Source organism: Rhincodon typus, chromosome 15, assembly GCF_021869965.1.
Source record: "Rhincodon typus isolate 14 chromosome 15, sRhiTyp1.1, whole genome shotgun sequence".
Classification (NCBI taxonomy): Eukaryota; Metazoa; Chordata; class Chondrichthyes; order Orectolobiformes; family Rhincodontidae; genus Rhincodon; species Rhincodon typus.
The window spans coordinates 35,339,978-35,357,737 of record NC_063346.1 but is presented as its reverse complement, the minus strand read 5'-3'; the positions used below and the strand labels follow the sequence as shown (position 1 = coordinate 35,357,737).

The following is a 17,760-nucleotide window of genomic DNA, read 5'->3' as shown; positions in this document are numbered from 1 at the left end:
GCAATTTAGCATGGCCAATCCACCAACCAACCTGCCAATCTTTGGACTGTGGGAGGAAACTGGAGCACCCGGAGGAAACCCACGCAGACATAGGGAGAATGTGCAAATTCCAGACAGTCACCTGAGCTGGAACTGAGCTTGTGTCCCTGATGCTGTGAGACAGCAGTGTTAACCACTGAGCCACCGTGGCTTGAAATTCTGCAACCTAAGGAAATAATTGGAAATAAATCTGGATAGGCTTTCCATAGTTCCCATGTAACTGAAAATAATATGCAGCCTAAAACAAAGGTAAATATTTTAGTACGAATTTGCTTGAAGAAGAGAAATAAATTATAACTAGCTTAGATTAGAATATTTTATTCCAACATTACAACTATCAACATTGACAGTTAAAGACCATCACTTCATTAATTTGCTAAGTCTTTAAATAACAGATCATTATCATTGTTGCTAGGCACAAATCAAAATAAATTGATTGTACAACTTTCATTGTATGATAAGCATCACAATGTAATAGGAATATTGTTAAGTCTTTTTGAAAGAATTTTAGCAAAATAGATTTAATGGGTTTATAACAATTTTTGTTTTATATTATTCTCTTTCACCAGGCTATATGCCTTCCCTTGTTGAAAATGCCTCAGTCAATCCGCTTGAAAATTAGCTGCTGGAAGGTATGCATTACAGCCCAAAGTAATCTTCCCTCTTTGCACAAGGCAAGTGTTTTGCCTTCAGAATTTACCTTCCTTTGAGAACATAGCACAGTTCAGTCAATAACCTGTGGGTGCAAACCTGCATTCTATCATTCTCTAAAACATCACAAAGTACAATAACTTCTCCAGAAAGTGTGTTTGTTGCATTAAAGTTACGCCAACAAGAATACAGATTTAAATAGCAAACATTTTAGAGTTTACTATTTAAAATACTAGGTCTTGACTCAGCTGGAAACCCTCCATCAAATGCAGCATTAAGTACATCATCTAAGCAAAATGCAGTTATAAAATCAAGGTCTTCTCTCATGTTGGTAGGAATTTCATCCAGGTCTTTCTCATTTCGTTTTGGTAGAATAACTCTCTTCAGTCCAGCTCTGTGTGCAGCCAGAACTTTGTCCTTTATTCCACCCACCTGGTAGAAAAGAATTAGAAGTATTCAGCAGCATAGTGTACAAGAAAAGTTGATTCCAGGTCCTTCAAAAAAAAAACTGAGTATTTAATAAATAATTCCCATATCATTCTTAATCTATTGGATGAGATTAAGATCATAACACTTCCTCAATAGAAGACTTAATAGTACATTTCAAAGTTTTAGAATAAATGTTTCCCACTGGTTTAAGTTTTTCAGACTGTACCTACCAGGTATAAATAATGTAAAGCCTTACAAACAGTGGTGCTCAAGGATAAGAAACCAGAGCAGTTTGATGAGGTACTATTCCCATTACAGGCTGATTAGTTTATTTGTGGCATGAAGGAGGATGCTTAAACTGGATAATCTGAGATTCCAACAGAAAATGATGTCGCTGAGGCAGGAATAACCACATGAAAACAGTGAGAAACATTCCTAGCAATGAGTGGTGATAAAGATACAGAGCTGTTGGCTGAAGAAGTTAAACCCTAAATTAGAAAATGCTGAACGTTAATGCAACCTCTTTCTGTTTTCCTTTAACTAAACAGCTCAAACAAAATTACATCCACCTCAATTTAGAGATTAAATATAATCTTCAGAGATCTTAACTAGACTGAAGGAAGATTTTGCAAACTGCTTTGCCTCACTGTTTTTCCCAGTGTTAGGTCATGTGTCAAATTTGCAAAACCCTTCAGTTTCGTTGAAACTGATCACTTTGTCATTCTCACAATGATCTTCAGATACCTTCAAAACAGCCTCCACCGTAAAAATGTTTTATAAGGACACCGTCCCATGCTCCTTATACAGACATATATAAATACTCAACACTGGCTAAGATTCTGGCTTCTGGACAAACAGTGATAATTCTGGCCTGGGCCATATAAATTTGAGATCTGTGGTTATTCACCATTGTAAAAAATATCAACATGACTACCATGCAATTGAAAAATAGCATTTAACCAGTGGCTCAAAGCAACCAGGGTGATAGGCACCAGATCCACCATTTTAAGTATTCACTTCTTCCACGATCAATAGAGAGTGATAGCAGTGTCTACCATCAATCAGGTGCACTGCAGCAACTCTGCAAGCCTCCTACAACAAGCCTCCTACTTCCAAATCCATGACTTCTACCACTGAGAAAAACAACAGCAGATGTATGGAGCAGATGCACTTGCTCTTTTCCAAGGTACACATCATTTTGACTTGGACCTAATTCTGGAACTCTCCCCTTAACAAGATTGCATAGACTTTTGCTGTTCAAGGTGACAGTTAATGACCACATTCAACGGCAATTAAGGATGGGCAATAAATTCCTTGTCAATGATGCTCACCAGTTGCTGACTTGCTCGCTGAGCTGGTTTGTTTTTGTTCAGACATTTCGTCACCATGCTAGGTAACATCATGAAGCTTCATCGGAGGGCTCACTGATGATGTTACCTAGCATGGTGATGAAATGTCTGAACGAAAACAAACCAGCTCAGCGAGCAAGTCAGCAACCTCATCCACAACCTGAGCTACAGATCTTTGCTAAAACCTTAAATAATGTTCACATTCCATGAATTAATTGAAAATAAACAGTTAAGTGTTAGATTGACATTTGCTAATCTTGCTATCTGTATTTTTAAAGGCTCCTTTTGCTACTATCCTAACTGCAGGGGACACACTTATAGTCCTTGCAAGTGTAGTGCTTGTGGTTTCACTGCTAGTGATGTCATGGACTTGGGTCATGGCTTCATACTTTAAGTTTACTTAATGTGGTGGCGTGAAATGAATTGCCAAGTCACTGACCCAGAAGGGCACTCAAAGAGTTCTCAGGACCTCATGTGCCAACCTCCTGGCTGCCCCACTCCCTGAAGGATGTGGCAAGTTGGGCATTGAGGTGCAGCAGCAAAGGCGTTGCCAGTAGATTAGTGAATAGTACAGCAAGTGTGGCGGTGAATGGAGTGGACAGAACAGAACTATGGGCAGGACAATGAGGGGATTGGAAAAAGAGTCGGCAAAGGGAATGGAGAATAGGAAAAGGAGTGGAGAATGAGGCAAAAAGGTGAACAAAGAATGGGCTGTTGAGTGAGAAACAACAACTGCACAACTAGTGCAGTGAGGATGCATAATAACAACATCAATGCTGCTGACTTTATGTTCAAATTCGATGGCACTTCAATGGCAAATTTCAGCAAAAGTGATGTGCTTTCCCATAGCAACTGAGGAACTGCACAGAAATTAATTTATATTTCTATTAGGTAGAAAGCACGAGCTATTAGAAAAACAATATTGGTGTTCAAAGTCTGTGGTTTTCCAAAGCCACAGATCAAAATGTGGCAACTAACCAGGAAGTCAAACAGATGTCTATCCTTTCACACAATCTAACAGCTGATGCCATGACATTTTGCCCTATCATGCCTCCCTTAGCTCTTTACTTTCTGTTCTTTGTATTAAATGCAGAGTCACAGCTGCAGAAGTAGTATTTTGAATAAAGAACCAAAGGTTAAACAGATGCTGTTGTACATAAGCTAAGGGACAGTTTATCCCAGGGTCAGGCACAGAGAAAAGTGGGGTTGGTAGGGGCTCTGAGGAATACAAGAAAGTGATAACAGCACAGAGGCATTGTAAGTTGGCAAGGCTGAGAGGACAGCTGTGAACACAGGCAGGAGAGCTTATACGGAGGGAGCATTTAAAAAAATGACAGGTGAGATTAAATCATCGGAAAGAAGATGCAATTTGAAATGGAGACTGCAATCACCAAGCAGTACGAATGAGCAGTGACTGAGGGAGGATATTTAAGTCAGAAATTTAGACTGGAGCTTAGGGAGATGATATTCAACTGAGACTGGGTCGGGGGGGTATGGTTGTGTAAGAAAGTAGGGAAAGGTGGAATATACTGAATTGCAAGAAGGTACCAGGATTTGGCATGTGAGATAAAGATGTAATAAGGGCCACACCACCAACATGGCAGTTTGGCACATTAGATGATGATGAATATTGCCAGGTGTGAGATTTCACTAATAGACAAAATGTTGCCAGAGTGCACATCCAGTAAATACTTCAATAAAGACTTAGAAACAATTCTAAAATATTCTTTGGTAAGAAAGATATAAATGGGGTAATTTGATTGAAGAATAACTTCCATAACCAGCACTTAACACAATACACATTCAGGAGATAAATAAAACTGCAATGTGAATAATGAGATTGAATTGAAGCCAAGAAGAATTTAATTAATGAGATGGTTAATATTTGAAAACAGGAAGATGAATTTGTCTGCATTTCTTAAAGGTCATTTAGTTTATGAAGTAAAAACTGGTCAAATTTCTCAATATTGTGCATAATACAAAGTGAATGAGAGGTAAGGGTAATGTTCTTCAGAAATTTAAATACTTACTGGCAGGACAAGGCCTCGCAATGTTATTTCACCTGTCATTGCTACATCAGAACGCACCAAATGCCCACTGAACAAAGAGGCAAGGCAGGTTACTATAGTGACACCAGCAGATGGTCCATCTTTTGTAACAGCTCCAGCTGGAAAATGTAGATGTATATCTGTGTTGTCAAGCAGATCAAAGCTACCGGCAGCTAAATGGGGGAAAAGACAAATATCGATTGTTGTAATTACCAAAAACACCATATTTCCATATTAAACCATAGGCAGAAGTTTTTATAATACATTTTTGCACATAAATTAGAAATTAATTTCATACAGAACAATCATATAGCCATTGTTTCCATAATCCTCTGATTGGGGGCCCTTGGAAACAGTACGACAAATCTCAGTGCACCGTTTTATCTTACGAGAAAATCAACTTCTCAAGTAAAACACTAATTAAATGAACCCACAATTTGGCAATACTCAATTGACATGGCTAAAACAAACCATCTGGTCATTATCTTGTTATTTGTGCTCTTCTGTGTTCATTACTTGGGTGCCACAATAATATCGTAACTTCACAAACATTTCACAGAAATAGTACATAAATACAATTCCTTCGGTTTAGAATTCAACCAAGAGGGACCATGAGATTATAGAATATGCGAGTAAACATGCAAGGAACAAAAAAAAAACAAAGACTGTAAAAGTTTCTATTTGTATGTAAAAAGAAAAAGATTAGGCAAGACAAATATGGGCCCCATATTCTGATATGAGAAAATTGATATTGGAGAAGAAAGAAATAGCATAGCAATTAAACAACTACTTTAGTTCTGTCTTCATAGAAATGATAGGGAAGAAAGGGTCTAATGCACGGAAAGAATGGAATGAACTGATATTAGTAAAAAAAATGCTTTAAAAATTAACAGGACTGAAAGCGGAAAGTCTAAATCCCTGCATTCTAAAGGATGTGGCCTTAGAAACTGGTTGGTTGCCATCTTCCAAAATTCCGTAAATTCTGAATTAGTCTTGGCAAATTGGAGTGTAACCCTACAATTTAAAAAAAGGAGGGAGAGAAAAAACGGAATTATAGAGCAGCTAGTATAAAATCAGTGGTAGGTAAAATGCTAGAGTTCATAATAAAGGATACAATAACAGGAAATCTAGAAAATATCAATGTGACTAGAAAAAGTCAACATGGATTTCCGAAAAGGAAATCATGTTTGACAAACTAGTAAGTTTGAAAACAGTGGGTGTGGTATATTTGGATTTTCAGAGAACTTTTGATAAAGCCCATTAAAAAGAGGTTATGAGATTGGGGATAAAATACTGGCATGGATTGAGAATTGTGAGCAGACAGGAAGAGAGTAGAAATAAAAGAGTCTTTTCCAGAATGGAAGGCAGGGGCTGGTAGAGTACCACAGGGATCAGTGCTTGGGCAAGTACGAAGTTATCCACTTTTGTAAGAAAAAAAACAAAATAGTGGACTATTATTTAAATGGTGATAAATTGGGAACTGTTGATGTACAAAGAGATATGGGTGTCCTTATCTGAAAGCAAGCATCCAGGTACAGTAAGCATTCAGGAAGGCAAATGGTATGTTGGCCTTCATTGCAAGAGAATTTGAGTACAGGAACAAGGACTGTCTGCTGCAGCTGTGAAAGACATTGACGAAACCACATCTGAAGTATTAGGTGTAGTTTTGCTTAGAAAAGATGTACTTGCTATAAAGGGCATTCAGCAAAGGTTCATCAGGCCAATTGTGCCACTCGGCCTGTGGTCACTTGAATTTAGACGAAAGAAACAGGATCTCATTGAAACACATAAAATTCTGATAGGACTGCACTGGCCCGATAATAACAGTATGGCATTGAGATAGACGATCTACAATGCTCAGTGAAAGTCAAAGCAGGCTGCTGGGGCTGAATGGTGTTGCAACTTCTTGTATCTATTTTCTATGTTTCTTTCATTTCCTTTGTAGCTTGATGCAGAACATAAAAGTTAAAACTCTACTCAATTAATCTTGTGATTGGTAAAGGTTGAAGGAAACAATTCCGCTACAAGAAGAATCTGCTAATTGCCCTCCTAAATCTCTCAGAGCAATAGTTATAGAAGTATTTTCATCTGAAATGTTAATTTCAAACAAACCTTTTGTTTAGAAATGTAATATTCAATAGGTCTCTCTTGACATGAAGAAAATGATAAGAAAATAATGTTTCTAAAATAATTAAACTGACTCCACATTCTGTAATGCAAAGACCAAATGGTCAAATGGAATGTAACAAAAATAAATGATACCAGGCAAAAACCATAGTGGACAAGAAGTTAAAGCATTGCAAATTTTGCTGGTCATAAAGCATGCAGAATTGAGTGTACTTCAGTAATAGGCATACATTTTTACTGGTATTCCCCAATAGTTAATGGTGGTGTGCCCTGAATTTGAGTTAATTTTGTTTAAGATAAGGATTCTTGGTGAATACCACTTTCTGTAATCCTGACAAGCAGTTATAAATGAAATGTTGATAAGTGTGAGGTCATCCACTTTGGAAGGAATAACAGCAAAATGGACAATGTTTTAAATGGTGAAAAATTGCAGCACGCTGCTCTGCAGAGAGACTTGGGTGTCCTTTTACATGAATCGCTAAAAGTAGGATTGCAGGTGCAGCAGGTAATTAAAAAGGCAAATGGAATTTTGTCTACCATGGCTAGAGGGATGGAGTTTAAAAACAGGGAGGCTATGCTGCAGCTGTATAGGGTCCTGGTGAGGCCACACCTGGAGTACTGTGTGCAGTTTTGGTCTCCTTACTTCAGAAGGGATATACTAGCACTGGAGGGGGTGCAGAGGAGATTCACTCGGTTGATTCCAGAGTTGAGAGGGTTGGATTATGAGGAGAGACTGAGTAGACTGGGATTATACTCATTGGAATTCAGAAGAATGAGGGGAGATCTTATAGAAACATATAAGATTATGAAGGGAATAGATAAGGTGGAGGCAGGGAGGTTGTTTCCGCTAGCAAGTGAAACTCGGACTAGAGGGCATTGCCTCAAAATAAAGGGAAGCAGATGTAGGACTGAGGTCAGGAAGAACTTCTTCACCCAAAGGGTTGTGAATCTGTGGAATTCCCTGCCCAGTGAAGCGGTTGAAGCTACCTCGCTGAACGTTTTTAAGGCAAGGCTAGATAAATTTTTGAACAATAAAGGAATTAAGGGTTATGGTGAGTGGGCGGGTAAGTGGAGCTGAGTCTCAAAAAGATCAGCCATGATCTTATTAAATGGCGGGGCAGGCTTAAGGGGCCAGATGGCCTACTCCTGCTCCTAGTTCTTATGTTCTAAATACTTTCAGCATATACAGTTACATACAACACTGTAATTATAAATTGGAGAAATCTGCTCACTAGAAAAATGTACAAGATCTAGGTATCTTCTTTTTTCAACAATAATAAAACTGAATAACATTTCTGACAACCATAAAGAACACTGTTTCATCCAGGCTAGATCGGGTCAATTTGGCAATGGAGGCACTTCTTTTTATGCCAAAATAGTATACTAATAGGTCTCTAAATGCTAAATATTGCTGGTAAACTTTGAAGAATCTTAAATCTGTGTTTGCTTATATCTTTTCACTGGTTGTGACTATTGTTGTCCACCCTGAACTGCCCTCGAGAAGGTGCTGGTGAGCCACCTCCAACCACGGTAGTCAATCTGGCGTATGTACACGCACAGAGCTGTTCATGAGAAAGATCCAGAATATTGTTTCAGAGACAGTGAATGAACAGCAATATAACTCCAAGTCAGGACGCTATTTGGCTTTGAGGGAACTTGCAAGTGGTGTGTTTTCATGCATCATCTGCCTTTTTCCTTCCAGAATGTGGAGGTCACAGGCTTGGTAGATGTTGTCAAAGGTTGCTTTGAGAGTCATATAGATGGTACACAACCACTGCCACTCACTGCCAAAAGTAGACAGAATGGATGCTGAAGATGGTGGATAGGGTGCCAGTCAAGCAGTTTGATTTGTCATGGGTGGCACTGTGCTCCTTGAGTGTTGTTGGAGCTGCACTCATCCAGTAAGTGGAGCATATTCCATTGCACTTCTGACTTGTGCCTTGTGGATGGTGGACAGACTTTGGCAGGTCGGGAGGTGAGTTACTCACCACAGAATTCCCACTCTCTGATTTGCTCTTCAAGCTAGTACTTGTGCTCTTTATTTAGGGAAAAATTATTCTGTCTTGAATTATAAAAAGAATGCTTCATGGGTTAAGGCTTTAGTCGTCAACAGACACTGCTGAAATTATTACACTGTAGTTATTCTCACGAGAACACATTTTGCATACCATTCGTTAAGTGATATTTCTTTGCATTGCTGCGTAGCCAACTTATTGCAAGGTGGGCCGATTCCTTCATAACATCCCCTAATTGTCCTGTTAGAGTCAACTGACCCTCTCCTTCCATTCGGCTTGCTTCCACAAACATAATCTCACCACCTAATGGTGTCCAAGCCAAGCCTATTGCCACACCAGGTTGGCTCAGGCGTTGAGATACCTGTATGACAAAAAAGGAACACATTCAAAGTTTTATAAATTGATTTTCTTATTTCCAGAAAGCAGTTTAAAACTCTATTTAAGTAGCCTTCTGATGCTTCAGTTGGTAATGACACTGCCTTGTGTGGAATAGTGCCATGCAGGCTAGAAGGTATCAGGAAGGAACTATAGACATGTAAGTCCGACTTCGGTTATGAGTAAATTGTTGGAGGTGATTTTAAAAGATAGGATTTATGGACATTTAGAGAGGCAGAAATTGATTAGAGATTGTCAGCATAGTTTTGTGCAAAGACAATAGTGTCTCTCAAACTTTATGGATTTTTTTTAAAGAAGTTACCAAAAAGATTGACGATAGCAGAGCAGCAGACATTGTTTATTTGGATTTTAGTAAAGCCTTTGACAAGGTTTCACATGGTAGATTATTTATTAAAGTTAAGTCACATGGGATTCAGGATTAGCTTGCGAATTGGATACATAATTGACTTAACGGCAGGAGACAAAGCGCGGTGGAGGAGGGTTGCTTTTTGGACTGAAGACCTATCACCAACGGTATTTCGCAGGGATCGGTTCTGGGTCCTCTTTTGTTTGTTATTTACATAAAATGATGTGGATGAGAATATAGAAGGCATGGTTAGAAAGTTTGCAGCTGATACCAAAATTGGTGGCATAGTAGGCAGTGGAGAAGGTTTCCTAAGAATACAAAGGGATCTTGATCAAATGGGTCAATGGGCTGAAAAATGGCAGTTCAACCTGGATAACTGTGAGGTATTGCATTTTGGTAAAACAAACAGGTGTAGGGCTTATACAATTAATGGTAGGGCCTTGGGTAGTGTTGTAGAACAGAGGGACCCAGGGGTGCAGGTGCATAATTCTTTGAAGTTTGCGTCACATTTAGACAGGGCGGTTGAAAAGATGTTTGGCACGCTGGTGTTCATTGCTCAGTCCTTTGAGTACCTGAGCTGGGAAGTCATATTGAGGTTGTAGAGGACATTGGTGAGGCCTCTTCTGGAATACTGTGTCCAGTTCTGGTCACCCAGTTATAGGAAGGATATTATTAAACTGGCGAGGGTTCAGAAGAGATTTACCAGGAAGTTGCCGGGATGGAAGGTTTGAGTTATAAAGAAAGGCTGGACAGGCTGGAAGTTTTTTCACTGGAGCTTAGGTGGTTGACAGGCAACCTGACAGAAGTTTATAAAATAATGAGAGATATAGATAGAGTTAATGGTAGTTGTCTTTTCCCTAGAATAGGAGATTTCAAGACTAGGGGGCACATTCTTAAAGTGAGAGGAGAATTTTTTACACAGAGGTGGTTTGTGTGTGGAATGAACTTCCTGAGGAAGTAGTGGATGTAGTTACAATTACAGTGTTTAAAAGGCATTTGGATAGGTACATGAATAGGAAAGGTTTCAAGGGATATGGCCTCGGAGCAGGCAAGTGGGATTAGTTTAGTTTGGGTTACGTTTGACATGGACTGGTGGGACTGAAGGGTCTGTTTCTGTAGTGTATGACTGACTCTATGACTATTCTCTAATCGATACTGCTGAGGTTATGGTAAAGGGTACGACAATTTTTTCTGGTGCCCCTTGAGAAAGCAAGAAAAAAAGAATATCAGCCAAGATCACTACTTATGATCCCCACTATAATATGGAAATTTTGAATATCAAGTAGGAACTGGTTTAATATGGAAGGGATATCTGTAAGATCAGATAGACTTCCTGCATGCAACCACTTTCGGTTGAGTGCTAGGGAAACAAAAGTTCTCTTTGAACCAACCAGCCAAAATGGGATAGCGCCAAATGCATCCTGAGTCTATTAGATATCATTTATTTTTAATAAACAAGCTTTCCATTTGACTCATTTGGTTTCTTAAATAGAAGTGCCTGAACAGCCTTTCTATGCATCAATGTTTTTGTGTCTTTCTTAAATAAAACAGCTAGATGAGGATTCTAGGGAATCACATGAAACGAAGGTACAGAATCAATCTGTGAACAGGTATGAACTAATCACCAATATTGGGGAGTTAAATAGATAATCGTTCACCCAAGACGCTTGCCTTATCTACCAAAATGGATTACATTATCCATCAACAAATGTTCATTGGAATTTCAGGAGGTTAAATTTAAACCTGTAACAGAAAATATTACAGAACATGAGCCCTGTTTTTAATTCCCAGGTTCTGGGTGCAGATGCAGATAAATCCCAGCTCCATGAACCCGACCTTTAAAAGTTGCCAGCCAGACTACCTATTTTTAGTCAGGAGGAGGCAGGATGGATTGGAAGTTGGGTGAGGCAATGTAGGAAGAGCTGAGGAAGCTAATTCTGCCCATGAATTAAAATAAAAGAACTACATATAAAACATACCTCCAGTCTTCAACCTTCAGACTCCCATGCCCGATTAATGCCAACCCATGCCACCTAAGGTCCTCTGCATATTTACATGGCTCTTAACCCAACTTCCATGACCCCACATGACCCCCCCCCAATTAACGCCTACTTCCACACACCACCCTTTCCCCATCACATACTATGCCAACTCATCTAATATTCACAAGTGTCCATGTAAGCTAAATATAACCAATTCCCCAAAGGTACCTGCCCCTACCCCCAAACATGTGTAATCTGATGCAACCAGTTTGTCAAAATGGCACTTGGAGACAGCTGACCATTCAAGTGGCCAGCTGCCTCTGGAAATCATGCAAGTGTGATGCTCAAGCCTAAACTCCACTCTCATGGCCATGGAAATAGGAAATGCTGGTTTCATTGGCAGCGACAGTGACTTCAGGCTACTTCTGCAATTTTTGCCAAGCTGGACCAGTTCACCGATGTGCCAATAATCTGGCCATAGTGTGTTTTAGCATAAAAGATTCACAGTGAATGGGATTTCAACAAGGAAGAGTCGTACTTGAATTAACATAAAAACAGTTAACATTGCTCGTTTTTATTTCCTGGATTACACATTGAAAGAAAAATTCATCAGTGCTTCAACTGGTATTTTTCTACATCCACTTGGCTCCTCCCACTGTCCCAAATGTTTGCTCCCACTGGATGAATATTCAGATTGCTAACACAGGCACACATTCTCCTAAATGAATGGTTTAACTTGTGTCTTCTAAACAATGACAAAGAAACAAAACTTCAAAATTGTTGCAAGTCTTCTCTAGATATTTAAGAATAGTATAATTCCAAACCTGTAACAGATTTTCTCTGATTTGACACTCAAATTCTAGAAATTTTATCTGGCAGTAAAATCTATTGCAAGGGAATAATCTCTCTCTTGGGCCTAGATTTTCCTTCTTTTTTGATAAAGTGTGGGGGAGGACATCCTTAGGGAAACCCCTGTCCACACTGGTAAGAAAGCCTGATGGATCAAATGAAAATCAGGCACTTAAGTGGTGACCTGGCAGGCTTCTCAACCAATAGATTTGGTGGCACAAATCTCCCATTCCACCTGAAGCTGCCAGTTAATCAGAGGCTGGCAACTACTATGTGCAGCAGCAACCTGTATGGCAGGCTAGGCTGCTGGCTGAACAGCAACAATGAAAACTGGGACCAACAAAATGGTTAGTGACTTTTTAAAGGGGGTAGCGGGGAAAGATAAATCATAGGATTTGGCTGTCAGTAAAAGCTGAGTTGGGGGAAGATGTAGGTGAGTTGAAGGAAAGGAAAGGAGGTTGGCTTTAGTGGGTTGTAAATGCCATTTCTTTTCCGTATTTTTTGATCATAGAATGAAATGGGAAAAAGAACTGGTTTAAAAAGCAAGGTGGCTGAAAGATTGCTACGCTTTTTAAAAATAACCTGACATTCACTGTAATGCTGTTTACAAAAACGCTTGTTCAAACAGTAGTGGAAGTCTGCTTACAGATGGGTTAGAACCTAGTGGCTGTGTACAAGTAAAGATTTGGCTAGCAACAAGTAGCAGATTGGTATGTGGGCTAATGACCAGTTATTGATGACAAAGGCCTCCTGCCTGCAAACTATTACATGATCTTTTATTAGGTGGCTGAACAGGTTGGGGGCTGTGAATGTTTGGAAGAAGCCATCTGATCACTGCAGATGTAGGAACTGTTTCTTTTCTCTCCAAAAAGTACAAATTTAAGCCTAAAGAAAGCCACCTTATTTTTTACTTATCAGTTGCTATAAACTGTAGCTCTTAATCAGTAAGCCAAAAATTTCATGAGTATTCTTAGGGCTGCCCATGGCTGATGCATTATAAAATGGCTGAAAATGGTTTTCAGTTGAAATAAAATGGCTGATGAAGATTGTGAGCTGAAACAGCAGCTTCCATTGTCTGCTTCTGAAATTAAACTATAAACTAGAGTAATTAGCTATCTTCATAGAAGGAGTATACCCAAGTAATTAGATTAAGGTAACAGAGAAAGAGTCTTGTAAATGTATAAAATGGGCCCTGCGGAAGAAGAACAGATATAGTTGCTTGTGTAGAGACAATTAACTGCATTCCTGTGGATATTCGGTCTAAGCCATAAAAAAGGCCTCTTCCTATTAGCAGAAGAGTGCTGTATAACTGGTGCGGGAGCTAAATCTGGGATGTGGTTGAATGAGGTGTATTGTGAAGACTTAAGGATAATGATAATGATAAGGGGATCAGGCAAACATAATTTGATCATGGGGTGACCTAAAGCTGTCCATGATTAACGGGATTTGATGTGTATGTAATCAATAATAGGATTGATTTGTAACTGCCAAGGTGGGCTAAGAACAAATGTATAAAAGGTGTATGTTTCCCTTGATCAGTGGAGAAGTCCCTCAATTGCCACAGGCTCTCTCCCCACCAGTGTAAAACAGTAAACACTTTGATGCTTGAAGGGACCTGAGTGTCAAGTGATTCATTTAGTAATTCCACCCCATCAGCACAAACCAGCCACTACCACAGATTTGGATACTTTGTTTAAAAATTTCAGGACCAAATGGTTTTTGATTAAAGGATATTTTTGGTTTTCGGATACACTTACCCATTTTTTTCCCCGACAGGGCCCAAACACACCCGACAGACCTGCATACGTGCCAAGTTCAGGCCAAAAAAAAAATTTGCTTTTAGGTCCACCGAACCAACTCCATGTGACTACAAGCCTGTTTGGATCAGTTTTTGAAAGGACCTTAGGTTTTAAGTTATTTACAGTTTTTGGACTTATGGCTAAAAAATACCAGGCTTGTACTGCAAAACAAAGTATCTAGAGAAGGAGAATCAAGGAGCAGCACATCTTGACAAGCCAAAAGGAACATCTCAGCAAACTGTTCACTGTTCAAAAGGACCACTGAACTGCCTTCTCAGTCTCCCTCCATTTATAAAACTTTTTTTTTTAACCTGTTTCTTGGGGTCCCAAATTTATATTTCTTTATCATTTCTATAGGAGTTATATGTTCGACATTCATAATTTTCTATAGCTAGACTCTATAACAAATTGAAGTTCTTTGTAAGTTCAGAAACCTGGTCCATACTTTTTGTCACCCTGGGCCTAAAGGACACATAGATTGGGGAATTCTGTGTGCATTTTAAAATCTTTAATTGTTTTGATAAAACCAGAAATAACGAGGCATAACAAACTGCCCCATACCTCCATCTGTGTTCCCAAATGTTCTCGGATTAGGTCAAACAAAGGCTACCCCTCATAATCTGGCAGGCAGGTCACTCCAGTTTCCCAGTTATGAAGCCAGCTGGTGGCGCATTAAGGCCCTCAAGGAGCTGTTAAATGACCACTTTAAGGCAGGTTGGGAAGTCTGATCATGCTGTTAGCTCTGCCCTTCATTATTCATGTCAGGAAGGAGGACACGTCACAATTCGGAACATGGAAAAAGGTTTACTGTAAGTTTTTTTTAATTATGTGAAATAGGACTTGGCCATCATCCTGAACTAGTTTAATAACAAAAACCATCACCTCTTCTCAAATAAACTTGAATCTGACACCATTAGTGTGTAACGAGTCATCTTTGAGTTAGATCCTTAAGAACAGCCCTTTTATCAATGTAAAGTCTCACAGTTATGCACAATGTCCTAGATACCACCATTATCATCCTTAGATATTCTGATCCCACCAGCAGGATAGACTCACCAGAGGTGGCAGCACAGTGGTACACACACAGTTGCCTTCAGAGTCCTTAACACTGAGTGCAGTCTTCATGAAGTCTCACGGCATCAAGTTAAACATGGATAAGTAACCATGCAGCTGACTGTCCCCTACTGTACCCCGCTCCCCAGCTCATTCTCCTGCATGTTGAACACCAACTGGAAGAAGTACCATCAGTGATAGCAACACAGAAATATATCCTGAATGTACTTTCACCGAGAATGGCATTGAAAGACACTAGCAGAACGGGAATCAGTGGGAATCATGAAGAAAACTCTCTGCTGATTGAAGTCATACCTGGCACAAAGGAAGACAGTGTTGGTTGTTGACGGTCAGTCAACTTAGTGCCAAAACTTCGCGGCAAGAGTTCCTTTAGGTAGTGTCCTAGGCTTACCATCATCAATCTTCACTGATCTTCATAAATGAACTTCTCTCTTTCATAAGGTCAGATGTGGGGATGTTCACTGAAGATAGCACAATGTTCAGCACCATTCACAACTCCTCAGATACTGCAGCAGCCCATGTCCGTATGCTGCAAGACCTGGACAATATCCAGGCTTGGGCTGACAAGTGCCAGGTAATGACCATCTTTAACAAGAGACAATTTAACCACCTCCCTGACTTTTACTAAACGGACTACGGAAGTTCAAGAAAGCAGCTCATCGCCATCTTCTCAAGGGCAAATGATTACAGGACCTTAAGACCCAGGCGTGGAAATTAAGTTGAATAATATGTAATGAAAACAGCAGATGATCTTGAATTGTTTTGTTTTCAGTCCTTTGGGAAAAGAGTCAACAAACATAGTTAACTAAATTCCAAATTTCTCAAAAGTCAAAAATGTAACCTGGATCAAATAACAGGACTGTTCTCAGTGATCATTCTGTTAAAATGCATCAGAAAGATTCAATGCTAAAGTATTTTAAAGTCTTAGTGTGCAGTCCAAATGTGCATACTATATCACATGGCTTATGAGCTGCAGCAGTAAGTCTGAATGCAATACTGTGATGGAGATGAGGATTATCAGAGTCGAGAAAAAAATCTTTACCGACAGTGCACACATGCAGTATCGATCTCATTTAGTTAGCATCGAGAGAGATGGTGCTAATGTCTCCTTAATGTCACGGGACTAGTAACTTCATGGCCCAGGCTAATACTCTGAAGACTCGAGTTCAAATACCACAAGGCAGCCAGTGGAATTTAAATTCATTTAATAAACAAAATCTGGAATTGAAAGTTAAGTCTCAGTTTCATGGTCACCATTATTGTCATCAATCATCGTAAAAATACATCTGGTTCATAGCAATCTCCCATCTTTACATGGTTGACCCTTTTTATGACTTGTAAACCACATCAATGTGGATAACCCTTAACTGCCTTCTAAAATGGCCTATCGAGCCACTCAGTTTAAAGACAATTAGGGATATGCGACAAATGTGACACACAGAGTTCGTTAAAGAATATATTTCTGAAAACTGTAAACCAGTGTAATTCATACACATGTAAGTTTGTTACTGATTTTCTACAATACACAATTTACTGGTTATTTGCTTTAAACATATTTTCCACTTACTGAAATAATAAAACTATAAATTCAACCTTACCTCCATTTCATAGATGGGAGGTCCTAGAATATCTTTTAATGCATGCCGATCAATCACAATTGGCATTTCAGGAGGCAGTGCGAGATCAGTTGTATCAGTGATGGATTCTGACTTGGTCGCCTCATGGACACCCTCTTTTCCTGTAATAAAAGGAGAAAATTAGTACTTCTATAAAAGCATCACCTCGAACATCTTGCTGTAAACATGCATTTCTTGACATCGTAGAAGTAGACACATGCCTAGAACAGGGGCAGCAAATGGTTGCAAAAGTCACTTGAGAAGAACAAAGGAATGACACAACATGGCAGAATTGATTTCAAGGCTCTTTTTCTTGCAACCTGGAGGTCTTGATGGAGGAAGTGGATTGCAGGATAGGAGTCTCTATCTGTAGCAGGCTGGGAAGCCATTTGAACAGCCTCTGAGTATGAAATACAGCAGATATGAAGAAGGTCAGTGCTGGAATATTGTCCTTAAGACTCAGCATTGAAAGAAATTCAAGTATTTTACACACATAGACAAGGCTAGTGAAAGTACCTTTCAAATGCCACAATCCATCAATTGAACCAATAATTTCAAACACTGTTCAGTACATCTCACACTAACCAACAATCTCCATTCATGTTCATATCTCACATTCAGCTAACTCTCAAACAGTTTATATTGTTGGGAGGCTCATACTCACATTCATCACATTGCATCATACCCATTGACTAACATTTTCCTTGCAGGACAAGTAGTACATAAAGATAGCATGGTTGTTTGACTTCATTCTGATAAAGGAGACAGTAGCTTCCCAGTGTTGGCTGAGGTTGTGGGGTTTGAAGGGGTGGGCTTCTCATACCCACTTTGCCTCACTACAATCCTATTCTTGTGCCCTTCTCCTTTCAGGCATCCAAAGACTGCTACCTTGTTCATGCAGTGGTGCAGTAGTATAAAGTGCCATTAGAAGATGACAGATAATGATGAAACACTATAATTCAATATGACATTCACATCCGCTAGCTTAGATACAGCCACTATGCATTCTTTAGAGTGAGTAGTGTAGAAGTGGGATCTGC

The 17,760-nt window shown here is 39.4% G+C and overlaps 1 protein-coding gene across 1 annotated transcript in view; it reads right to left on the bottom strand.

The window, feature by feature from the left end:
* Positions 1–341: 341 nt before the first annotated feature.
* The window catches only part of lonp2 (lon peptidase 2, peroxisomal), an 80,432-nt gene continuing 63,013 nt past the window's right edge, over positions 342–17,760 (bottom strand). The window contains exons 12-15 of the mRNA XM_048605642.1: positions 16,703–16,842; positions 8,812–9,019; positions 4,499–4,689; positions 342–1,122 (exon numbers count right to left, since the gene is read on the bottom strand). Coding sequence (XP_048461599.1) covers positions 901–1,122; positions 4,499–4,689; positions 8,812–9,019; positions 16,703–16,842 — 761 coding nt within the window. The 3' untranslated portion in view covers positions 342–900. The remainder of the gene's footprint in view (positions 1,123–4,498; positions 4,690–8,811; positions 9,020–16,702; positions 16,843–17,760) is intronic.